Genomic DNA, 24,069 nt, shown 5'->3' on the forward strand with positions numbered 1-24,069 from the left:
TGGGACAAATAGTCACGAAGACGGAGTTCGATGTTAGGTAGAATTAAACCTTAGCCGAAGCTGGGGTTTAGGCCAGCTAAGGCTCTACTTAAATACACGTTGTGTACACTAAAAATAGGACTGTGAGAATGTCCGATCGAAACCGCAGTATAGCATAAGCATAAACACGTAAGAAAAGGAAAGAAAAAGGAAAAGAAAAGAAAAAGAAAAGAATATTCATAACAAAATAAAATGTACAAGCATATCTAAGTCAAATAGAAGTTAGCGTAAAAATGACAATGTAAGTTTAGACAGCATTCTCCTAATTTCCATACTAGTTGACAAAATTTATCCGGTAATAATTCGTCCTGACCTCGTTGTGAATTTTGGAATCCTCCCCATTGAAACACTCCAATCCCCCGGTATCCCGAAAGAGCTCGCTCGACTTCTGGACAAGTGAATGGATGACACAGTCAATCGAAATCGCCACCATCCTCATACAAAGTCAAGCCCTGCGTCCATAAACAGGAAAACCGCTCAGCAGTCAAAGGACTAGGAAAGATCAGGTCTTCGTTGGGATCGCCCTGGTAGCCTTGGAACGCTTGTGCTCCCACTGTAAGTTCAGGGTATAAACAATAGATATGACTGCTGGAGATCGCATTCATCTGCGACATAACTTGCGAGGTGACTATTGGCCAAAAGGGTGAGTCACGGCTTTCGATTAGAACGACTTCCTGAGAATTAAAAGGTGAGTAATTGGCATAGAATGAATGCATGGTTTACTTACCCCCTTCGTATGTGAACGATAGATGTAAAGAGCTCGGGTGGAAATCTTCTGCCTATGTCTGTATCGAGGGTGATTCGTGTGGTTGTTCACAATACCACCTTGGAAACCATGGTGTTCGAAAAAATTCTGCCACTGAATAGCACGTCCTCGAGGGATCATGATATTAAGATCGAAGGGCTTCCAGGTCAGCTTGGGCGTCATGATGGCTAACGCGGCTGACCCAGCAATGAGACTGTTGGTTTTGTGTAGAAGAGTGAAAAACTGAAGATAGAGTGTGTCGGGAATAAAAGGCTCGATAATATTGCGTAGTCTAGAATGAATGATTCCTTGTGCGATCCGATGAAATTTGGAGCTGATGTGGGCCCATTTTACGAGGGATGCAATATCGCAATGTTCCATAAACTCGAGGATGACCTCTTCCACATTGAAGAAATAAGTGGGGGATTGAGCCATGGAAGTTCGATTACGATTATTGGTCCTGTTCCTCACTTTTCATAGCTGGTTCTGACTGTCACCACGCCATCGGCTCTGCAACATCATTATTAGGTAGGAGGATTGCCTGAAATATGAACCTAAGGGTGGCTTGAGATTACATAGCCGCTTGCCTTCATATGGTTTTAACAACCACTAACATCAGCTTCAATAGAAGGAAAAAACTTGTCGAAAACGTACCCTTCTTGTCTTTTCATACCAAATCCCACTCGCTGATATATTTTGAAGCGGCCTGGTCGCATGGCAGTGTTTTACAGCTGCAAGTGCATCCAGAGGGAACTTGTGCTCATCCCATTTCTCGACACTGTCAGTGACGGATGTCCCTGCTCAATCAACGACCTGAACTCAAGATACTGGATCAGTGCTCCTTACCATTACGGCCCCGTTATCAACTGTAACATTGGCAGAAAGACAGTATTGATAGAACCTCATTTACGATCAAAGCTCAACGCACATTCGTTGATGTTTTTCTTCATTGCGAGGAAAGCTCAATGGTATTGGTGTCCAAATGTTCTGTTGAATCAGTTGATGATGACGACAAGATTCAATGGAGACATTTTGGTCATAAAACATGGTTGTTCATCGGTGGACGTCAGTGATATGTCACCCGGTGATGTAGATCTGGTGGATGACATTCTCCTAAGGTGAGAGCGTTGTGCCTTAACAATGATACTAATAACCTTATGTTGGACGTTAAAGATTGATCAAGAATTCGAATTGGCATGGTTGAGTTTACTGGTGTACTTGCGCTATTGTTAGAATTGATATCTTGTGGAAGGAAGGGTTTGCTTCTTTGATGGCAACTGAGTGACTGTGACATTGGTTTGCCTATTGGTGTCCTACCATTGTGATTCACAATAAAAGCAGTGATTCATGATGAGTGTAGCCACGGTGCGGCAACTATTTGTGACTCAATGTGTTCTCTTATCATTGTTAGGGGCATAATACTTGGGTCTTGATAACAGCTGTACCACATGTGGGGTTCCTTGAACGCATGATCACTACACCCACTGCCCCTCGCTCTCAGCATTAGACTCATTCTTAAAACTCCCATCTGGAATCTTGATCACAACGTTATCACTGTAATGTCGACATTGTTTCCTCCTTCCATATCCCATCTGTTAATTCTGTGCAATGCAGGTATACGTGCATACGCTTGCCCCTGTCATCTGTTTACTCTTAACACAGAACAAACAAGTGTGTGCGCTCACAAAGAGGAGTGTAGATTCTCCATTTGAAAGTTGAGGTGAGCTTTGTTCACATCCGCCCAGTCATTGACTTCTTACCTGCTACGTGAGCTTGAAGCATCCTGTGCCCCGACTGCTGCCATGCTGCTAGTGGCCGTCTCTGATTGTGGAGGAAGACGTGTCTCGGACTCTCCAGTACGTGCCATAAATCACTTATTTGTGCTCACAAAGCTCATGTTGGTCAGATTGGTGACGAGAATGCTTTGTGGAATCAAGTGCATATCGTGTTGTTGACCTGAACATACGTTAGACGGTCTTTTCAGTTTTACAATGTGCTTCGGGATCCGAGCAAGAGACCATCTATGGGTGATGATCCTCTCCCTTGGCTAATCGAACTTCGTGACATCGTGATTCGTATGGATGACAAATCGTTGCCTCACATTAGACACGAACTCGGGGACAATCGTTGGTGTCAACTGATATACCTCAACATTCGAAAAACCGATGCTCGAACACTTGTGAAAACCAAGGTTGGGAAGGTTGATGTCTCTGATTGGGATTTATTACCACAAGAGACTGGTATCTCCGTACGTCCCCAATGACTTCATCCACGAGTGACATCGTAAACTGATTGAACAAGTGCAAGACTTGCCGGGGAAAGTGGCCATGTCAATTGCCTAACAGTCTCGACACGAGTAAATGCCAGGAATGTTACATACAAGCAAAGAGATGCATTTTACCCTCCCCTGTGTCAACTAGTTCGATTCCAAGGCGTAAACGAAAACGCTCTTTACCAGTTGCTGCTATAGAGATTGATCAACCCCCTCATTCCAGATTGCGCCAGGAGACGCTTGATTCCATGTTGCATTCCTACGACAGCCTTGCCACTCCATCCGGTATACAGGAAGATCATGATTCTTTGCCTCTGACTTCAGACCGTTGAGACTTGAAGCAGCTTCTCGTTGCCTCAGGTCATGATGTCAGTGAATTGGATGTGGCTTTATATCATATATGGAAACAGAATCGTCTGTCTCAGCGGGAGGAATGTACCAAGGAGATTGTCGCCTTGGTGGAGAAATTTAGCAAGGATCTCAAATTGTCTTTCGAACACTTTTGTTCTACTAGTTCTATTTAATCATAAGTTTGTTTTATGGGTTCAATTATAACATGGGACAATTCATATATTGGCCTAGCAATGTGCCGATGTTGAGCGTGATATCTATAGCATTCCAAATGAGCAGTGCCTCATCCTGAAAAAGCCGACATCAGCTATCGGACACCATGAGCCGAGCATATGACGTGTGCGGTAAAATGTCCAACCAACCTGTTTTTTCACTCTTTCTGACTCTTCGTCATCTGCCCTCGACGTTTGTTAGCCAGCCCCTCTCGCAAGCCAACAGGAGCTGTGAGTGCTTATGAGGTATTCTGCTGAGGATAGATCACTACTCACCTCCTGAAATTAGATCAATAGCCCATCGCTGACCACTCACTCTTACTGCACATGATCCTGGAACACTTCGCCACTTCATCCTCAACTCATGTTACACCACGAGCATGGTTCAAAAGGTACCAAATGTCTACAGATTCTACTCCCTAAGCCAGGAGCGAGGTCATGGTGGATGACGGCTGATGTGCTGGGGATGCTAGGCTCTTCTCATTCACTCACAGTTACTAGCACATACCTCCTTTGTATGCAAACCAGGACTCTTCTCCCTGTCTCGAATGACAACGTCAATATTCCAAATTACACTGCCAACTCGGCAGCATATTCAGATGTCATGCACAGTCCAACCTCAATAATCGCGGCATACCCCTTGAACGTCCATCCCAGCCGACTGTAACTTCTTCAAAAATGCCATGACCAGAGGCTTTATGTCATCTGGGGGCAGATATCTGTTCTGCGTTCGCTCCCGTATCGGGAGGACCATGGATCCATTGACAATCACACCGCGGTGGAACTTGACATCAAGGATGTTCCACGAACTGTTGGCTACTTGCACTCCAACGTGATATGACAATGATGGAGGGGCTTGATTGAGGTGAGCTTTTCTCTGAATATTTTCATATATGTACTCATATTCTGCCCAGATTAGACTTATTTATGTATCCATGAGAATCCCAAGAAAACAATATGATTGCAAAGATTGTTATACACATTTTTTAGCTGCGCTCACTTCCTCCTTCAAAGTAGTTCAACATCGCAACCATCAACACTGTCAACTTTAAGATACAAGACTGCTGATGGGTCGTATTCTGCTCCCAGCGGTTCATTGACAGTACAGTGAACAGTTGAGAAGACTAACCATTGCAATAGATGCCCCCATCCAATTCGACCTCTTCATCCATTCCGTAGGGTCCTACATGTACTCTGCTACCATCCCTCGAGACACCTACTTCCCCTTCAATCCAAACCAATTCCCTATCCTCCTGATACTCTCGCAAGGCTTGGCAAGGCTCTTCAAGATGACCGACGTAAACTGCCTTCCGTCGTGAAACCATTTGCTCTTGTTCACGTTCCGTTACCACTCGGCGCACCCGGTTTTCGTGGATATCACCACCGCCGCTTTCTCTAGGGACATATATGGCCTGCCTCAGTGATGGCCATTCTTGGTCCCAGTGATGTGCTTGGTAACAGGCAGCACGCAAATGAAACAAGCGTCTAGATCATCAATCTAGATACTAAATCACACACACACACACACAATCACCAATGTATATAAGTTTGAGGGTGAGTACGATAGAAGCACTCGCGATGTACTTAGATTTAGATAATCTAGTGGGGTTTTGTCTGAAAACAACTTCAATTCTTCTTTCGATGTGTTTTACACAAAGTACACTAGTCCGCGATAGCGGGGTTATATGAACTTGTTTTGTAAGGTATAGTCGAGCAAGTTATGCTCGTTTCGACGTTGTCTAGAAGAGCTTCTAGCGGACACTTCAAATAATCAAACAACCAAAGACTCCGAGGTCTACAAAGAGTGCAAAATCACTCTACAAAGAACACTCAGGTTCTGACTTCAAGTACAAGACTTGCAAAGAGTACACAGACTCTGGAGTTCCTTGAACTCGACGATTGTTCGAACTTAAAGCATTCTAGGGCTTATTTTACTTCAACTAGATGAGGTCTTTTGACTTAAAGTCGACTCAGCATGTCTAGATCGCTAATCTCGGAGAGAGAGAACACGAGGCCTTTGTCCATGGAGCAGTTCAATTAACTAGCAAGGCGCAAACGTGGGGACGGCTCTACTTCCTACTTAACTCTTCTAGATTACTGTAGTCGCCCTTATGGGTTGACTTTGGTAACTTAATTTACTTCAGTCGAGGATATGCAATAAAACCAGTGATTGATTAGGTAGCTATACAGGCTACTAGCACAAACGTGGGGGGAATGCTTTCCTGCTGTTATGCGTCTAGTCGCTGCTAATTTATACGATTTGTGTTCTAGGTATAGGAGCCCGTATCTACAGTCATTATGGTACGAGCTTTGGAATTAATACAAACGGTGAGTCACTATCCTACAAGTATCGTGCGATTCTGTAGTTTCTATTCAGTTCGATGCGACTGCGCCAGGTTATTCTGTCGCCGAGGAGTGCCCTACTAGTCCGTGGGTGCTCCTTCTTCCATCTGCAAGGCTTGCCATGCGCCGTATGTATGGAATACTGCGGTGTGTGCAGGATCTCGAGGATGTAACCACCGATCGCGATCGACTGCAGGTCCGAGATTATATTCTGTTGATCACTGCGTGATCAAGGTCGGTCATCTCGGTACCCAATGTGGCTATTCATTCTTCCAAGGTTATGCCTTTCCTAGCCTGAGTTGATCTCGAAAGCTGATCTGTTTCTCGACTTAGCAATTTTTCTTGACAGGTTCTTTCTACTCGTCGAGGTGACGAGGCATCTAGTTCATTCCATTCTTCAACTTCTTGGTTTTTATACTCCATACAGACGAGTCCCTGAGATTTGACTGTAATAGTCTTGTTTAGGTGGGGCTTAGCTTGGCGTGTTGACGGCTGGTAGAATTGACTCTTCGAGACGTCGTTTCTAAGTCCGTTCTGTACTGCCGTGCTTTCATTCTTTATGTAGTATTTAGCTACCAGCACGAAGCCTCCACTGTAGCTCTCTGTACCACTTGTAGATTGCATAAACGGATGTAAAATCACAAAATCTACGGGTAGCCTGATACCAGGCATATCACCGGAATAATGCTGACACGACGTCCTCAGATAACAACATCATCAAGTCTCCTGTGCCCCCTCCATCCACCGATGGTTCATCACCTGCAACCTTTCTATGACCATAAATAGCTTGCCTTCACGATCAATTTTCCCCGTGTGGAAAAATGGCCTCCCTGTCATCTCCAGAAATGAGGTTCAGCCATCGCTCGATGTCCACTTCCCCATTTCGAAGTTGTTGAGCCTCGTCGTTTGCAGAGGTTACAATGGAGCCTTGCATTCGCATTCCAACGTCCGATGCTTTGGCTACAAACTCCCCATTAATGGCCTCCATCGATCATGAAAACCATGCACCTTGCAATGCAACGACAGACGATTCCGGCTCTGCACCATTTTCCTGTTCAAAAACTCTTAACACTCTTAAGTACATCCGCACGCCAAGCTGGCTCATTCTTACCCTGACCGCGCAAGTTCTTCGTCCATAGTACTCCTGTATACACTTCTGAGTGCCGATTTCCTAGGTTCATCCATTGGAACAGCGCGTAGCTGGATTCAGTGAGTGCGCAATCATGGCATCTCCCTCACATGCCCATCCACAACGCCAAACAGTATATTATATTCCTGACTGAGTACACTTCTACTTGTATAGTCATACTTTCATTCGCACTATCTGGACGCTTGTTATTCTCAATTAATCGCATGTGCGAGAGCGACCACCATGAAATATACCAAGTCCAAAATCAGTCGGTATGACGTATGTATGATATTGTTCACACAGTAGTAGTAATAGTCATCTTATTACTTGCACTGGTAGTCATCACATTATTTAGATATTCTGAATACATGCGAGCGATTCAATTCAAGACTTGTTTTCCACCTGAAGTAGCAGGCGTTGCCCTGGAGCAGGCCCTACCAGAATTATTCTACTACTCAGTGCTTGATATTTGGTCTGGTGTTCCAAAATCTTCTTCCCCTCGAATCCTGATTACAGGAACGAGGCCCGTACCATCTATGATGGGACATGTTGGCCATGAATTATTACCATGAAAAGGTTCTACATGCAGGTTGACTCTGAGGCTTATACGAAACACATAAAGAACTCAAAAGGACCTACTCAACACAACGACACCTCTTTTCTTCTGAGAAAAGTAGTAAATGTACCATGATGTCCGAAGGGGGCAACAGATGGAATTTTTGCGGCTTGTGGCTTTCAGTTTGGTGCTTCGTGATATTAATGTTTGTGGAAGGAAGGGAGTAAGTTTCGGACTTCTGAAATCCGGTCCTAGTCCTTCTATCTGACTGAATCTTCTATCACTTCAGTTTATCTCCATTCGCATTTATCTTTTACTTTGCTATATTACGAAAACCGATGCCCGAAAGAAACATATAAGCGGGTCAGAAAAAAATAATAATTGAATTCTCAGAAGAGAACAGAAGCCCAAAGATTATTTACCAGCTCTTCATGGTGGCCCACACGGAATCCCCTAGTAAAAGGCGAGGGGATTGTATAATTAAAGGCCACCAAGCTGTTAACAGCCCTTGTTACGTTTTGATGGTCATCTTCGCAGTTTTGATTTTGTCTTCGATGACTGGTGCTACGTGGCAACCTTGCTCCTTCCTTACAATGTCGCTCTCTTCAGCCGAGCGAGACAATTTGATACGAGCAGCGTTCGAAGGTATCTGCAACCGCTTCTGATGCTCTCCATTTCTAAGTAGTGATTTTCAGCAAAGGACAAAGCATATAGTCGTTATTCTCACTTCCCTGTGGGCGCCGCTCTACTAGCGCAGGACGGTGCTATCGTACAGGGATGTAGTGTTGATAATGTGAGTTACGGTGAGTGTATCCGCCTCACTGGTACTCACAGAGAGCCAGAAACTTACGGAACTCTCAGTTGATACGATCTGCGCAGAACGCGTAGCTATTGTCAAGGCCGTTGTCAGTTCAACGTAAATTTAACCGTGACCTCGACTCACTGATCCTCGAAGAGTGACGGAATCACAAATTTCCGAGCGCTCGCCATCACATCGTAATAACTTCTAAACACATTCTCATGACTGAATTGACGGCCTTATCAGAAATCTATTTTCCGCGATATCACCATGTGGATTATGCCGTCAAGTCCTACACGAATTTTGTGATCCCCACATGCCGATACTCCTCATTCCAAGTGATTATCCTTCTTCCGACGTCAAAGAGACGACTCTTGGAGGGCTATTTCCTTCATAAGCCTGACACTTGGCAATTGCACATTGGTGCGAAGAATGCAGGAGACCTCGCCTCAGACAGCCTCATTCGACTGAATAGCGCGTTCACTTGGCGCTTTACTGGTTCTCTCCTGCTAAATTAAGACCGCTGCCTCTGCACTCGTCTGCTCGAAGCCATTTGATTGTCTACTGCATGCCACAGACATCGTCTCTAGTTTCCTTCAGCTAGTTTACTACCCCTCTCCAGGTCTCAACCTTCTATTTTTCTCCGAGCGAGTTGAGGCGAGCGGATATGATATCTCCTTAAAACCGTATCTTCCCCATTCTGACGTTTATTTTTGACTTTAATTGAACAAATCAGCATCTTCATCTCACCGATGACTGATCATGTGCACGATGCGACATCGGGATCAACCCTGATCATCGCTGCATTACCTTTACGCCGTCTATTATCGTCAAAATGCCCAGTACTCGAGTGCCAAGCACTTTCTCTCTGCTGGCTTTCTTGAGGTCTGTCTACTTAGGGCAAAGTCAGCTGTCAGTCGTTCTCTGCCTTGCCAACTGCTGTCTCTTTCAAAGTCATGTCATATGACATGTCCCTCATGCAACAGTTCTTCACGTGCAAGTCTGTTTACAGGCTTTCCTTAACCATACGTGCACACCACGGTATCGCAGCCACCCATAAGGAATCTCTATGGCGTCTATTACTTGCGCGTCTCCCGATCCTTACTTCCTTCGTTCTGATTTCAGTGCTCCTGAAATGATCCAGAAACGCTATAAAAATGCCGAGGGAGAAAAGGACGACCAGCAATGGTTCCACTACTCGCTCTTGTGCTATCTCTCGTCGCTGCAGTGCTTGCCAGCCCTGTTCATTCACCGAGTGGACGCGGACAGTCGTGTTTTCCTGCTCTCGGATTTGAGATGCCAGATGACACGCCTGATTCGACAGATGACTGGTGGTGCCCGTACGAATCAGAGTACGCGTTCGTAGGGTTCAGCTACGAGGTCACCGCATGTATGATTTTATCCTCGACCCTCGCGCCCTCTTCTCATCGTTCATCTAGGTCAGAGTCTTCAGCAACTCCGACGTGAATTTAAGGACATACGCGAGCGATTCAATAGTCGGTACGTTCGCATGTACGGAGCGTGCGATCGAGAGGGCTTCTAGTATGCACTTCCACGCGTCTTTCTTTATCTCTTGTACTTAAGATCACACATAGCGACGACATTATCACAGCAGCATGGGAAGCCAACCTTGGCGTTCACGCTCTTGTTTGGGTATCCCATGTTCTCATCCTCCGAGTCCCTCTCTCATACGTTCTTCCCAGTTCGGATTCGATGGTTCCGATATCTGGATCTCTCGACGCGACACGCTTTTCGCTGCCCTACATGCCAACCCCAAAGCGCCCTTTATCACTCGCGTTGTCCAATTCGGATCTGAGCCTCTCTACGACGGAGTACTGGACGCTGATCCAGACGCTCTGGCAGAGCAGGTCTGGGAAGCCAAAGCCAATCTGTCGAGTCTAGGAATTCCAGTAACGGTTTCGGATATGGCGTATGGGTACCAGGTAAGAAATAGTTTAATGGCTGTTTTGTTCGTTGAATGACAACATTTCGTCTAGGAACGCGGGGGCGCGCAGTCTGTTTTGGACGCCATAGACCTCATCGACGCACATATGCTTCCGTTCTTCTCACAGCAGGCTTCGACAGGTTCGTTATTCAGTATTTCTAAAATGCTTGACTAATTGTGGTGACTAGCCAACAACTCGTGGCCTATCGTTCTCACTGACTTGGACTGGTAAAGGCATTCTTCTTTGCCCTCGTCGATTTATATTCATCTCCCTTCCTAGGTTCATTGACAATGGTGAAGGAAAGAAGATATACCTGAGCGAGGTTTGTCTATCCCATCCATAATCGTCCAAATTTCATTGACGCGTCGCCAAAGAACGGATGGCCATCTGTCACTTCCGAAGGCGTGCAGCCCAACAGCCCCTATGCAGTATCTGACATACCCAATGAACACGTACTTCTGCCGTACCTATCTCTCGTACCATTTCTAACCTCATGTGTAGGATTACTATGTGCTACTCGACTCCAAATGCGAGTTCTTCAAGACCGTAGCTGGGGGCGGCGTAGGCTGGTTTGCTCACATCTATTCGGACAACCAAGAACCTGGGTATGGGATCTACAATTCTAAGGGGAAGATGAAATTCGATTTTAGTCCGAGGACGGAGTGTTAGTTTATTCTTTAGTAGTGTATTAAGTTTCGATATGAGTAATATATTAACAGATAATCGTATAGACGATGAGGGCGCGGACTGATTGATAACCATTTTTTCCTCAGTAAAGCACCTCGTGACTGAGAGTTGGCATAGAGTGTGATGGACGGCATCGAAGACAAAATATGGGGTTGGAAGTAAGAATGGTGTGAGCTGACAGGAAGGGGACTTCACTGAAATCCTCCCAACAAGGCGCAGGCTGACGGTGAGCGACTTGTGAGCTATGAACATCTTGAGTCTTGGCTTTAGTGGTGTTTCGTACCTGCTTCCGTAGTAATGGGCAAGATGGTCCAGATGATATGTGTTATCTTGGACATGACTCTGTCAAGTTGTCCGCGCTTAGATGAATATGAATTGTACTTGATCTTGAATGCATTACTGTACTATTCCATTCAATTCGTCACATTTTTTGAACTCGGGAGGCTCAAAAATTTTATTTCGATTTATGGTGATTTTTGGTGAGGAGTTTTTTTGGCTGTGTGACCTGTGACTGACGAATTGAATGAAATAGTACAGTATGTCATGGCATTATGTGTAGACCTATGCTATCTGTTGGCCGACTAGCTCAGTTGGTTAGAGCGTCGTGCTAATACAAGCTGGGCCTTAAGTATTAACGCGAAGGTCTTGGGTTCGATCCCCACGTTGGCCACTCGTTGGATTATAGCTATTTTTTTCTTCCCCAATAACTTAGGGTTGCGTATGGCAGATAGGGTTGCGCACGAAACCTACAGGGGATAAGTTACAGTTTATTGCCAACCCGGGAGGCAAGTGGAGGTAAGTTACCAGTAACTACTGGTAATTTAGCGGTCCGACACCCCGAGTTTTGTGCGCAACCCTATGCAGCAAGTGTTAGACTCTTAGAGGGAGTAACTTACGGTTTTGCACTCGTCCCTTCCCCAGCAGCTTAGTATACTAGTAACAATGTAACCGTTTCGAAACTGAGTTGGACCAAATCCTAAGTATGTTTCCTGTAGTGCGGTAAAGGCTTCCTCTTGTTCTGATTCTCATCATCAAACCTCGGAAAATGTAGGCTGGAATTCGAGAGATGCAAGCCCCCCTATCACTATTACATACCCATCCGCGATTCCAACGTACATCCCTGAAACCTTGCTCCTACATCATTAAACCTTTTCAATTAGTCAACCAGAATAAATATCAAAATCCACCGTGTCTACAAGTACTCGAAAGCCATTACACATTCAACAACGCCTCCGCTGCCTTCTTCGCGTTCGCTTTCGTAGCTTCCAACTGCAACTCTAGATTGCGAATCTTCTCCCTCGCCTCACGGAGCTCAGCTTTGAGCTGGGAATTTTCGGGCTGTGTGTGGAGAAGATCAGTTGCGGAACAAAAGACGAGCAATAGAATGACTCACGTCCTCTACAGGCGATGCAGATTTGGCAGCAGGCGATGCAGAATCTTTCCTTACTAAAGGAGGCGGTGTCGTCTCTTTCCTCACTGGGGTCGACTCCGGTTGAGAATACGACTTCGACACCGACATCGGTGGGGCTGTCGGAGTAGACGCGGAAGCAGGCTGAGAAAAGGACGAGGCAATCGATGCCGGTGCAGGGATGGGCGCAGAAGTCGTCTTCGTCGGGATCGAACCCGCGCCTCCCGAACTCGTCACCGTCTTGCCCGAATCCAGGCTGACTAACTTCCTTTTCACCTCCCCTCGCCCGGAAAAGTATTCGCCCGCAGTCAATGATGGTTCTTTGGCTGGGGCTGGGGGGTAGATATCGGATTGGAAGGAGTCAGCTTTGCGGGGGACGATGAACGCGATGGGCTCGATCGAGGATCCGTGGACTTTGTAAGCTCGTGCGATTTCACATTCGCTGATGTTGAGGGCTCGTCGGGGGAGGAAACACATGCCTCGCTGGGGGTTGGAAGTTTTGTATTCGGATAGGGCGTATAGGGAGGAGGATTCGTATTCGTAGTAACGGATGTTACCGTCTCCTTTACCAGCTGCGGAGACATGAGAAGAGGAATGGAAATAAATAGAGAGAGTTGCTCACCAAGGAACAGGATATTGTTATCAGACCAAAATGGCATAACGATACCGGCGCTTTGGTCTAGAGCCGTCGTTGTCTCGTTCGCAAGACCCTGGCCAACATCCCATATACCGACCTGCCTCTCACTCATTTTGCTGAACCCGGTCGTAGCCACCTTGCCTAGATCTCCCATCCACGTAACTCTGGCGCACTTGATGCCGCCGTGGCCGTCTACGACGTGGATCGCGTCACCGCCCGCCCGAGAGTCGAACAATCTCAGCTTTCGGTCCCTGCACGTCGTCGCCAGTAGGGTTCCCGTGGGGCTGAACGCGATGCTCTGGATGGTATCCGTGTGCCCGGACAGAACGAGCTGCGGATCCTCTGTCCTCGCGAGGTCCCACAGCTTGACGAGGTGCTCACCCGACGCGCTCGCGAGCACGTTCTCCGCAGTGGGATGGAAGAGGACCTGGCCTACTTTGCGGGGACTGGCATCGATCCTCCATACGGGATCAAAGTCTTTCGGTACCCATCCCTCGGCGCCCCAGCCTTCGAACACGTCGGGGGAGACTTTCCATATCATGACTTTTCCGTCTTCGCCTGCAGAGGCCACGAGGGAGTCGTCGTGGGGGGACCATTCGGTGTCTAGGACGGGGGCCGTGTGGGAGCGGGCGAGGGGGAGCGAGTCGGGGAGTTTGTACGGGATAGAAGGGTGGGCAACGAAAGGGGATGGAAGAGGGAGGATAGCAAATGCTCCTCCTCCAGAGGCATTCCAGTTGATTGAGATGTACTCCGCAGATGCAGAGATAACGTTGGTATCCCAGGCGCTACCGGTCACTTTGACATTTTCGAAGCCTTGGTCCTTTTTTCCTGATTGTTCAAAGACGTGGCTGCAAAGATGTTACCAATATTCGATTATATGAAAGATAGCGCACCGGTATTTTGAGGCTCGGACGAATCGGGACATGATGGTGGTTGTGTTGCGAAGGAGGTGAGTGACCAAAGGGGAACACTGATCGTCGATAATAGCAGCTGCAAATAAGGCGTATAGCCACTGCGGCAATCGGGCCGTTCGACCGGAGAAAACTGACAGAGTTCAGAAAAGTATGTTGAAGGAAGATTAGGCTGCAGACGACCATGAGTTTTGGATGTGATGGTTTAATAATATGTTGTGTACAATAGCGTTTGGTGGAGAAAAGTCATCTTAGATTCACAGAGTGGCGTAGTTGATGATGGCCAATCTGGAATCATCAAGTTCTGACTGAAGAAAAAATGATAAAACAATCCTACAGTTATTTCAGTGACGTGCAAGTCTTAAGAGGCTGCTGTGGGTGTGGGTTCGGAATCCGGAATGTTATAAGCGCAGATAACGCACAGCCACAATAAAACTTCCCACTTTGGCATTCAATTTGCAAATTCCCCTTTTCCTTTTCCTCCATGTTTCTCCGCTCGCTCGTTCGTCGATTCGCGACGTCTGCCACCGAGCCAGTGCGTTAAAATTATCACTATCAAAGCTCACCCAGTTCATCCCTACCCAGCTACGAAAAACGCCTTTGTACGACTTTCACGTCCAAAATGGCGGGAAAATGGTCCCATTCGCGGGATACTCGATGCCGCTTTCGTATGGAGATGTAGGGCAGGGTGAGTTTACCATGTCAACTGGAAACGTTAGTCAATCTAACCCGCCTGTTCCGGTAGTCGCCAGCCATAACCATGTCCGTAAAAGCGTCGGCCTGTTTGACGTCGGCCACATGGTCCAATCCAACTTCCGCGGTCCCACTGCTCAGCCATTCCTCGAATGGCTGACACCTTCAGCACTAAGCGCACTATCGCCATACTCCTCAACACTCTCTGTTCTGCTCAACCAGAACGGAGGAATCATCGACGACACGATAATAACCAAACACGCGGAGGACGCTTTCTATGTGGTCACCAATGCCGGGAGGAGAGAACGCGATTTGGGCTGGTTTTCGGAAAAGATAGATGAATGGAACAATGGGGAGAGAGCGAAGAAGGATGGGCCGGTGGAGATGGAGATATTGGATGGATGGGGAATGGTAGCTTTGCAGGGTATGTTTTTCTGCTTCTTTCCGCTATTCTAGCTCATACCTGTCATAGGTCCTCTCGCGGCCGCATACCTCCAATCTCTCACTTCCTTCGACCTCCGTACCCTGACATTCGGCAAATCGGCATGGATTCCCATCGACGGAGGGTACACCCTGCACATTGCCCGCGGCGGATACACTGGCGAAGACGGATTCGAAATCTCCATCCCACCTCAAAGCACAGAGGAAGTCGTCAGAGACTTACTCACTCGCGACCCTGTCCAACTGACAGGACTAGGCGCCCGAGACTCGCTGAGGTTGGAAGCCGGTATGTGTCTGTACGGCCAGGATTTGGATGAGGAGACTACACCATTGGAAGCTGGTCTGGGATGGGTCGTTGGGAAGGAGCGGAAAGCTGCTGGAGGGTTCATCGGTTTTGAGGGTGCTCTGAAGACGCCGACGCGTCGACGCGTCGGGTTGGTGGTAGAGGGTGCACCCGCGAGACAAGGCGCGAAGATATATGCTCCTGGTTCGGACACCCTTCTTGGGGAGGTTACTTCTGGGATTCCGTCGCCCACGCTGGGTAAGAATATCGCGATGGGGTATGTTAGTGTTGAAGGCGGGAAACATAAGAAGGGCGCCGAGGTCGAGGTCGAGGTGAGAGGCAAAAGAAGGCAGGCAAAGGTCGTAGGAATGCCCTTTGTGCCAACGGGATACTGGCGAGGCTGAAAATCACCGCTGTGATATAGACGAAGATTCATTCTTCCATCATTTTAGAGTAATCGTCGGCAAGTATACGATCTGGTATTGGCACGGTAATGTGACGGGCGCATCCACAGTCAATTGCATTAGTGCACCGGCTTAGTAAACAAGTTCATGTCCGCATAAGTTAGGACGTGCTGGCAGGCGGAGAGGAAGATTATCGAGTCGCGTGAGAGAAAATGATGACGCGAGAGGAAACCAAGTCTGGGGAAGGGTGGGAGTGGAAGGAAAGAAAGTTTTGGAAGTCGGTCACAGAATGTCGCGCTCTTATATGCGTCAAGTGGTCCGGGCCCTCATCAGCGTAAATGATGGTGGGCAGGCACGTCGGCACTAATAGGACCAAGAAGTTCTCTATGCAAGGCACCCACTGTACAGCCTTAGCTCAGTCAGGATGGCTGCTCCGACACTTGATGGGCGCGTAGATGGGATCGCATGAGAGAGAAAGTGATGATGGGGGAAGAAATGAAAGAGGCGTTTCGGGGGATGATCAGAGAATGACGCCCTTTTATACGCGTCGGGTGGTTCGTGCGCAAATGGCGGAATCGACACGTCGGCGCGCCTTATTGATGGGAAAGCTACGTCATGAACTCGTCGACGCGTGACGTCATCATGACTCTCCCCGACTGAAAACGGCGAGTTAATTACGTGTAGTCAGCTGTCAATTTCGCGTTGCAGGGGATGGGTTCCATTCCAGTGGAACAAATTAAGTTTGATGGGTTTTACTCTTGCTAAGTACACTGAATATGATCCCACATCTTATCACCAATCTCTCCCTACACTTCATTCTTCGGTTACCAAATGCTTTATCGGCTCCCTACCCTGCCCAATTTCTTCGAAGACAGATATCTTGAGTCCATCACTCCGTAGCTTCTCCATCCACCTGAACTCGTCAGATCCAAACCTCCAAAAGTCGATGCCTTCGTTAGGACCATTGCTTTGTGCGACAACCCGGATGTGCTGCAAGGCCGCTGAATGATACCTCGATGCGACCATGTCCACAAAGTCGCGATTGAAAAAGCCATAGTAGATTATCGAGTCACCGGATGTATCGGCAACCTCGATCGTCAGGTTGTTGAGAAGCGGGACGATAACATATTGCGAAGAATCTTCTGGGTCCTTTCCCCTCTCGGCCAACCCTCCGACCAAACCAGACAAAAAGCCTGCAGTATATGCACCAAAGGCATGCCGCATAACCACTTCCAGCGTCGTCAGACATGGAGTTAACACCAGAACATCCTTCCAACCCCCAAGTGCAACATTTCTCAGTGTCAGACTGGTTAGAGAGCAGTTGGAATTGATAATGAGCTCGCATAGTGCAAGTAGCGGTGTCCTTAACGAATATTTCCCGTCTGGAGTCTCCATCTTCAATACCTTCAGTTTGGGTAGCAAAACACTCCGAAGTAATGCAGGATCATACGACGACAGTTCTTCTAGCGATTCGTGAACAATGGGAGGAACAACAGCTGGGTGGACGATAGTATGTTGTCCAAGGAACCATAAATAACGCCCGGCATGGAATTTGAAGAGACGAGGAGACTTTTTAAGAATGTTCAGGAAGTACTCAGCGGAACTCATTCCCGCTACTCGAGGATAACTGTCATCGATGTAGGTCAGGAGCTGCGAGAAAGGCAACGAAATCTGCATTTCCCCCTTCCGATTCATCAACTCGACCCTCGTCAGTTTGGGGGCAACTTCAAACGTCCTAGTGAGCGTTTGACCAGCGTCATTAGGCATATGGAGTCTCAGAGATTCGAGGATGTCTAGTTTCCCTTGTACGGTCTGAAGTACATCCACCAGCTTAGGGTTTGGATAGGAAACTTCGAAGGTCCTCCAGCGACGCGATTCTTCCATGATAATAGGAAGAAGAGCGATAAGGGCTTCGCCTATCTCGCCAATTCGGATGTGGAGAGGATCATCTCGACATTGCGAGAACACCAAGCGCAGCAATGCTTCGGGATCTCTTGGAGCGACCTTGCATGCGATGTTCATGTTCTTCCACATCTTCGGACAGCATCTCGTTGCCACCACACGCCATCCGGAACAAACTTTGGATAAGGTCCATGGCCCATCCTTGAGGTGAGGATCAAATACATCGTAGAATGAGCAGGTGGATAACGCGAAGATTCTTGCAAGAATCTCAACAGGAAGGCGGCGAATAGGGGACATGACGCTGCGATGACTTTGATGAATGTCCTGAAGTTGACGGCGTCCGTGTTCGAGATGTGTCATGATCATATCGATTTCGTGCAAGGCATCCTCAACCTTGCCTTTTGAGGTGAGCAGAGCTCCATACTGATGCGAACTAGGACAATCATTCGTCCCTAGGAGCATGGACAATGTAGGGGTCATCTCGTCGAGCGCCTTGTGCAGCAGGCTAAAGTTGTCGTTGAAAGAGGACAAGACAGAATAACTGCACTGTGTGCATAAAGCGATGTGGGATACCTGGCAATCGCTTGATGAGGATACGTCAGAAAGAAATAGGAACCTCTCTTACTTTAAGCGAAGACATTGATTCTAGACAAGGAGCGACTCGGGGAAATTTGATGGTTGACCTCGAGTGGCGCTCGGTTGGTGGAATAAAGCTCAAGGGGAGGTGCCGAGGCACAAGAATCGCGTACAAATGTGCACGGAGAAGTTTCAGCCTACTGTATGTGAGTGTACAGAGGAAACGCTGATTTGAGCATTACACTTGGTTTCCAAAGAAACTTGGAAACGATGCTGGGGTTACGCATTACCGTTGCCTAAACAGGCAACACAATTTTTCAAGATGGGTTGTGAAGTGCACTTCCCTTGTCTTATTTTCTTCCCTTGTACAAGTAGGACACTTAGAAGACACTCATAGGACCTAGTAGAACTTTTTAGAGAATTTAAGTCAATTTATTATTTATTTTTATTTAATGTAACGGAAAAAATTAGGAAACCAGGCCATCGTTACGCGTTACACAGGGCAAATTAAGCAACGAAACACCCTCGGCGTTATGCGTTACCGTTTCCTCTGTACACTCACATACAGTATAAGCAACGATGCTGGTTTTGTGACTGAGTGAACGTCGAGGGCGAGAACAAAGTAGCCGTTGTTTGCCACTGCCGATCTTCGGCCCGGTCATCCGGCGTCTTTCAAGAAATTTGCGGGCTTCTTGGCCACGATGTCAAGAGTTGGACTTGCGACATAGGCCTCCGCACTGACATTTGATTACGGGACAAGGTAAGACGCGGTGTTCACAAAAATATCCTCGCTCTCAGCATCCGACTGTTTAGTCATTACTGCTTGTTTGAAATTGTTTCAGCATACTATTTCGAGTGCTCCCGAAGTGCAGCATGTGCTCCCTCTACGGCCATTTGTTCTGGCAACATTGGCATCTTTTCATCTCGAAAATGGAAATGATGGAGCTCAGCTGCAGGCGTCTATTCCGGCTTCCAGCCTTCTTCTACAGCGCTACAGAAGAAGGCTAAAGTATACCTCGCTTGTTCTAGTACGGCGTACACCGCGGCACTACTTACTTGTAGTTCCTCGCCACTTCGTGAAGCCGGTCAGGTCCAATATCAACACATTGAACACCGATTAGAGTTCGAGCCCGCCCTGTAGAAAACTCCGTCGCCACCATGAGATTCCGGTGGGACAAGGTTCACATAATATGCTGTCACTGTTATGGATCTGGAGATGCGAGCACGAGGCGAGGAGTGGTGATCGAAGTGAGGTGAGAGTAATTAGAAATGATGTACGTCGTTAGGGAATATAATGGATTCCGGCGAGGGTTCGTGAGGAGACCTGAGTGGTCCGGTTTGCGAAATAAAGGAAATCAGTAAGCGCGAAGCAATTACTGAGGGAAAGAGCCGGTAAGCACGGAGCAATTACCGATATAGAAAGCCTGTAAGCGCGAAGCTATTACGGGCCGTGGGTGAAGGCAAGCGCTAGGCGTAACCTTCGGGTTGGTGTCAGAAAGCGCTAGGCGTATCCAACGAGTTGTTCAGCAAGCGCTAAGCATAGCTGATGGTTCACGCAGTGAAGGTGTCCTGAAAGTGGTAGATTGGTCAAAGCTTTCTAATACAATGTTACCTACGAGATTATATACTAAGGAAAGGTTCGAGTCATTATTATTCTACAATGTTCCATAATATTCTAGTATCAATACGAAGAATAGAGAAAGTAACAGAAAGTACGAGTGAGTCAGTATTAAGACCGAGAAGGCCGAGTACGGGCATATGTTGACTCATGCACCGAATCAACGGATACCCAATATCCATAACAGTCACATTACCTAGCGCAATTGGTATCCCCGCCGCTATCAACCAAGGAGAGCCATGTGAGTGGTTTAAAGACATCATAGTTGCCGACTTTTACTTATCTCCATGACAAGTTCGGTTGTTATTCTCTTAAGGAATAAGGATCAAGGGCCTTGACCTGAACAAGTGGGTTATCAGTAACACTCCGGCGGAGAACTATATGGAACCACCAGTAAGCGTCGATTTTTAGGGGTCAAGAATGGTACAGTCGTCTATATCAGATTCTAGACATGACCTCAGGATGTTGACTTTATCGTAATCCCTTGGTGAAGCACCTCACGTTTGGGCGCCTATAGAAGGGGTATTTTCAGCAGCTATTAGTCCCCACAAGGTCAGTTGTCACATGAATATGGCGCTTCTCTGCGACATCGAGCGCTAGGACATGGAATTCTTACAGGGTGAATGGTCTCACCACCATTCTGCACGTGCGGCGAGAAGACGACCCCACGGTCTTTCTGACTTTTACACTCCGAACGAGCCTTGTTCGTGGGCCAGGGGAACTCTTTCCTCAAGGTTATGATCTTATATGGTACTACATGTGCTGCGATGCGAAAGGGAAACGCCTCACCAAAGATGTTTACTATATTTTAGGTCGTTGCCATTCTTCATCCATCTTCACCCGTGGGAGCATTAATTAAGCGCTCGCTATCATTAATGAGATCAGGGTCAAAATGTGACCTTCGCAGGCACAATCACAGCAAGGCGTTTCCGAACTCAGTTGATGAAGCGGGATATAATACCAGAGCCCATTGCACAATGATCAGACACGGCCCGGTTTCCGCTATCTATCTCGTTCTTTAGCGCCTACCAGGAGTACGGATAACTCCTTGCTAGCCTTGCTCACCAGGGGCATTATGTATCAGAAATCACTTGAACTAGAGGGGACGTCAAATTTAGACTTCTGATCTGTATCCTAAAGTAGGAACGCGTAGGCGGAACTTATAGAGCCAACATACGGAGCCTCTCATCCAGAAGCCCGAGAACATATTTATCAAAAGTTGGAGCCATTGTTAGAGAAAATCAGTATAGTACCACCTACTCAATTGTCCTTCTCTTTCTCTGCGGTGCATTCACACTAATCTCCATCAACCCTCTCGCGTTCAAGTGCTTACATTTATTCGCAATCACCGTTTTCAACCCGTGCCCCTTCTCTCCTCGAATTATTGTGCGCACCTCCTTGATAGTCTTCAGCATCCCCAAAGTAACGTCAAACCACTCCCACAGGTGTGCGTTAAATAGTGTGTTGGTGGTACTATGAACTTGCATGGTCACAGTAATCGATCGTAATGCAACTCCGCTTTTGAAACTTTCGATCCACCATGAAAGGATCAGACTTGGAGAGAGATATTGATCCAATGTCTCATCGGCATCGTGCAGATTGAACGAGACGACCTCGATACCCGAGAGATCAAGAGGTCTCGGCCTGCACCACCGAGAATCTTCTGGAAGTTAGCCACGAAAGCGCTAACAATAAAATACATGACTTACCTTTCTGCATGCCACCTAGATGCAATATCCGAAGATTAGGTGCCAAATCTATGACCAACGCCAAGCTCATGAAATCCTCTACAAAGAGCACAGTGATGTTCAATTTTCTCAATCGATCCAAGGAGATCGGAGAAACAGGATTGACGAAGGCGCGGAGCAAAGACCCTCCATGCAGTGATAGCTCCTTGGGTCGAGGTTTCGCAGCCGATGAGTCCATCTTGACGGCGGAGTACGTGTTCGCATCAAACCGGAGTTTTGACAGACACAGCCTTCGGAGTCCCAGGAAGGGTCTGAGAAACTGATTCAACATACGAACATCCGTGAACCTGACCGCATTCATTTCCAGAGATGCAACCAACGATCGTTGGTACGTCAAGGCGCTAATCATAACTTCCGGGAGCATTGACCATTCCACGTAGCCCAGAATGGAGATGTGTTCCAGACGATCAAACGATGAAATGATAAAGGGCATGGTGGCGTTAAACAAGTCGTCGTTTGATAACCGAACCGACCGTACATGCGGGGATATCGAGATCAAGGCGTCTAGAGGGCATGAGTCGATTTTGACTGAAATTCCGCGTATGACGTGAAATAGATGGGGACGGGTGCATATGGAGAAAGCATGCGAGACGAGGGAACAAGATTTGAGGGTGATGCAGTCAAATCGAAAGTTGTCAATGATGTTTTGTATGATGGTACGTGAGGCGGGAGTGCTTGCAGTCATTATGAGAGAACCTTTGTTCGTATCACCGGTTTATCTAAGTTCAATTGAATTGAGTGTTAGATAAACAATGCAGGGACCAAAGAACTTACAGTTGGCTGAGACAAATGTCAGGCTGGATAACAGATCGACGGAGAAAGGACTATGGTGTTAACCCTATATGTGTCGTCGCTAGCAAATCAAGGCGCTAAGAAACAGAGGTCTTTTGCAATGTGTAAAGATAATACTTATACCTAAAGGATAATAGCAACTGCAATAGAACACGCTCCTCGTCAGACTGGTGGGGTCAAACCCAAGTTTGGTGAAAGGTAAGAAAGGCGAGGCAGTGGAAGGCGCTTAAACTCGAGACCCTTAAGTAACATGCGGGATGAGTTCCGACCACATCCTCGTGACATCCGTACAATAAGCGCCACATCGCACGATGAGGTCTATAGGGAGAATATTCTTACCCGATTGTCGTATATCTGATGGCTTTATTAGAGCAGGGAAAGTGTTAAGCGCCTTGGGTGCCGTCTGTTACCGGGCGCCTCTGAGGATCTAAATAATTAGACGGCAAATGGTAATCCGCGGAGCTTAAAATTATACTAAGCGCCTGCCGTCCCTTCAGCTATTGCGACCAATGGAGACCAAAGGTCGGGAAGAAATAAATATGAGCATGCTATCACGTCAACGTCGCAAATGAATTGTACCTTGGGAAATCACAACATGAAACACACAGATAAAGAGAGACAAAATTACAACGTGATGCAAAGGCCTTTCGCTGCTCGGATATTCAGTCTCAAAAGTAGCAGTGTGAACATAACCCAACTTCCTGTAGCAATGGATGGAATTTTCCGACCAGAATAGGAATGAAAGAGCGAAAAGTTTCAGCAGACGCTCCGTATGAGTGGTGCCACATAGATCTATGCCTCTGTTTGGATCCGAAACCGGCCATGGAAGGATCATCATCATGAATGATAGATAATGTTTGAAATCCTCTTGGGAAAAGAATCGATGGATGAACACACCATGATATTAGGACTGCAATTGGCGCTGGAATGCTTCGGTAGCGATTCGAACTATTCGATATGAATCAACCTGAATTGCAGAAGGCAGATATCTATCTTTCTCAGACAGACATGTGGCAGGATTCGAAGATTTAGTAGATGAACACAGCACAGATTAGTATCTCTGTAAGGTGTAGGCTGAGTTGAATCAAGGCACTCGTAACTTAGGCCGTGAGCTCCGTCATCACAGGATCCTTAGAGGTGGAGTCATGAGCAGAACATAGACACCGAGAGCAGCTTATTAGCGTACATTATGCCCATGGAGATGCGAGTCCCGGAGTAGTATATCGAGGTCTCAAATGTCTCTGTAGGGCGGTTAGATGAAAGGACATCGTTGATGATAGAGGAAAGTAGAATCACCACCTGCATGCTTTGGAATTGACGGAAGGTACGCATCTACGGATACCAAACTGGCATACGAACGTTCGTCGTCAAGTCGAATCGTTCCGCCAGAAAACAGACACCGAAAGATGCCAGTCTACCATGTTGCAAGAACCTGTTCGTATTTGCAGAAGAGAATCAACGAGCGTTTTCCTGTCATCATTTTAGTATCTTATGACTGAAACTTCTGAAGGAAAACAATAACTGTTTGATATTCGAGCTCACATTGTCACCAAGTAACGGCGCTGATCATTTAACTG

The 24,069-nt window shown here is 47.1% G+C and overlaps 9 protein-coding genes and 1 non-coding gene across 10 annotated transcripts; 5 read left to right on the forward strand and 5 right to left on the reverse strand.

Annotated features, from left to right (window-relative positions):
* Nucleotides 1-452: 452 nt before the first annotated feature.
* EV420DRAFT_1645672 (uncharacterized protein) lies at nt 453-1,219 on the reverse strand (the record flags this gene model as incomplete). Its single annotated transcript, XM_060477814.1, has 2 exons — nt 453-713; nt 767-1,219. The coding sequence occupies 2 exons, from the start codon at nt 1,217-1,219 to the stop codon at nt 453-455; spliced, it is 714 nt and encodes a 237-aa protein (XP_060328153.1).
* Nucleotides 1,220-2,586: 1,367 nt separating this feature from the next.
* EV420DRAFT_1482112 (uncharacterized protein) lies at nt 2,587-3,047 on the forward strand (the record flags this gene model as incomplete). Its single annotated transcript, XM_060469857.1, has 2 exons — nt 2,587-2,640; nt 2,769-3,047. 2 exons carry the CDS (start codon nt 2,587-2,589, stop codon nt 3,045-3,047), a joined length of 333 nt encoding a protein of 110 aa, XP_060328154.1.
* Nucleotides 3,048-3,605: 558 nt separating this feature from the next.
* On the reverse strand, nt 3,606-4,944 carry EV420DRAFT_1482113 (uncharacterized protein; the record flags this gene model as incomplete). Its single annotated transcript, XM_060469858.1, has 6 exons — nt 3,606-3,695; nt 3,770-3,801; nt 4,128-4,158; nt 4,257-4,525; nt 4,620-4,658; nt 4,749-4,944. 6 exons carry the CDS (start codon nt 4,942-4,944, stop codon nt 3,606-3,608), a joined length of 657 nt encoding a protein of 218 aa, XP_060328155.1.
* A 3,296-nt stretch (nt 4,945-8,240) lies between these two features.
* Nucleotides 8,241-8,843, forward strand: EV420DRAFT_1621679 (cytidine deaminase-like protein; the record flags this gene model as incomplete). Its single annotated transcript, XM_060475728.1, has 5 exons — nt 8,241-8,292; nt 8,343-8,450; nt 8,509-8,552; nt 8,603-8,643; nt 8,693-8,843. The coding sequence occupies 5 exons, from the start codon at nt 8,241-8,243 to the stop codon at nt 8,841-8,843; spliced, it is 396 nt and encodes a 131-aa protein (XP_060328156.1).
* A 772-nt stretch (nt 8,844-9,615) lies between these two features.
* EV420DRAFT_1558476 (glycoside hydrolase superfamily) lies at nt 9,616-11,183 on the forward strand. The gene is made up of 9 exons (XM_060473739.1): nt 9,616-9,836; nt 9,886-9,988; nt 10,042-10,099; nt 10,150-10,389; nt 10,444-10,531; nt 10,580-10,619; nt 10,672-10,714; nt 10,767-10,844; nt 10,894-11,183. Exons 1-9 carry the CDS (start codon nt 9,632-9,634, stop codon nt 11,059-11,061), a joined length of 1,023 nt encoding a protein of 340 aa, XP_060328157.1. The 5' UTR covers nt 9,616-9,631; the 3' UTR covers nt 11,062-11,183.
* Nucleotides 11,184-11,654: 471 nt separating this feature from the next.
* Nucleotides 11,655-11,749, forward strand: EV420DRAFT_t177. The gene has a single exon. It is a non-coding gene; the product is annotated as a tRNA-Ile (tRNA).
* A 298-nt stretch (nt 11,750-12,047) lies between these two features.
* EV420DRAFT_1558479 (uncharacterized protein) lies at nt 12,048-14,099 on the reverse strand. The gene is made up of 4 exons (XM_060473740.1): nt 14,018-14,099; nt 13,110-13,972; nt 12,473-13,059; nt 12,048-12,417 (listed from the first exon to the last, which is right to left on the reverse strand). Exons 1-4 carry the CDS (start codon nt 14,047-14,049, stop codon nt 12,292-12,294), a joined length of 1,608 nt encoding a protein of 535 aa, XP_060328158.1. The 5' UTR covers nt 14,050-14,099; the 3' UTR covers nt 12,048-12,291.
* Nucleotides 14,100-14,519: 420 nt separating this feature from the next.
* On the forward strand, nt 14,520-15,856 carry EV420DRAFT_1482116 (glycine cleavage system T protein; the record flags this gene model as incomplete). The annotated part of the gene is made up of 4 exons (XM_060469859.1): nt 14,520-14,570; nt 14,597-14,723; nt 14,781-15,152; nt 15,201-15,856. 4 exons carry the CDS (start codon nt 14,520-14,522, stop codon nt 15,854-15,856), a joined length of 1,206 nt encoding a protein of 401 aa, XP_060328159.1.
* Nucleotides 15,857-16,669: 813 nt separating this feature from the next.
* On the reverse strand, nt 16,670-18,238 carry EV420DRAFT_1482117 (uncharacterized protein; the record flags this gene model as incomplete). The annotated part of the gene is made up of 1 exon (XM_060469860.1): nt 16,670-18,238. The coding sequence occupies one exon, from the start codon at nt 18,236-18,238 to the stop codon at nt 16,670-16,672; it is 1,569 nt and encodes a 522-aa protein (XP_060328160.1).
* A 2,970-nt stretch (nt 18,239-21,208) lies between these two features.
* Nucleotides 21,209-22,133, reverse strand: EV420DRAFT_1482119 (uncharacterized protein; the record flags this gene model as incomplete). Its single annotated transcript, XM_060469861.1, has 2 exons — nt 21,209-21,615; nt 21,662-22,133. 2 exons carry the CDS (start codon nt 22,131-22,133, stop codon nt 21,209-21,211), a joined length of 879 nt encoding a protein of 292 aa, XP_060328161.1.
* Nucleotides 22,134-24,069: the final 1,936 nt, after the last annotated feature.

The sequence above is a fragment of the Desarmillaria tabescens genome (genome assembly GCF_030435595.1).
Source record: "Desarmillaria tabescens strain CCBAS 213 chromosome Unknown EV420scaffold_30, whole genome shotgun sequence".
In the NCBI taxonomy this organism is placed as follows: Eukaryota; Fungi; Basidiomycota; class Agaricomycetes; order Agaricales; family Physalacriaceae; genus Desarmillaria; species Desarmillaria tabescens.

Coding starts and splice junctions, on each gene's coding strand:
- EV420DRAFT_1558476 (XM_060473739.1), top strand. CDS start 9,632: ATGGTTCCACTACTCGCTCTTGTGCTATCTCTCGTCGCTGCAGTGCTT. Junction 9,837..9,885: donor CAGCTACGAGGTCACCGCAT/GTATGATTTTAT, acceptor TCGTTCATCTAG/GTCAGAGTCTTCAGCAACTC. Junction 10,845..10,893: donor CTGACATACCCAATGAACAC/GTACTTCTGCCG, acceptor CCTCATGTGTAG/GATTACTATGTGCTACTCGA.
- EV420DRAFT_1558479 (XM_060473740.1), bottom strand. CDS start 14,049: ATGTCCCGATTCGTCCGAGCCTCAAAATACCG. Junction 13,973..14,017: donor GTCCGAGCCTCAAAATACCG/GTGCGCTATCTT, acceptor ACATCTTTGCAG/CCACGTCTTTGAACAATCAG. Junction 13,060..13,109: donor TAACAATATCCTGTTCCTTG/GTGAGCAACTCT, acceptor ATGTCTCCGCAG/CTGGTAAAGGAGACGGTAAC.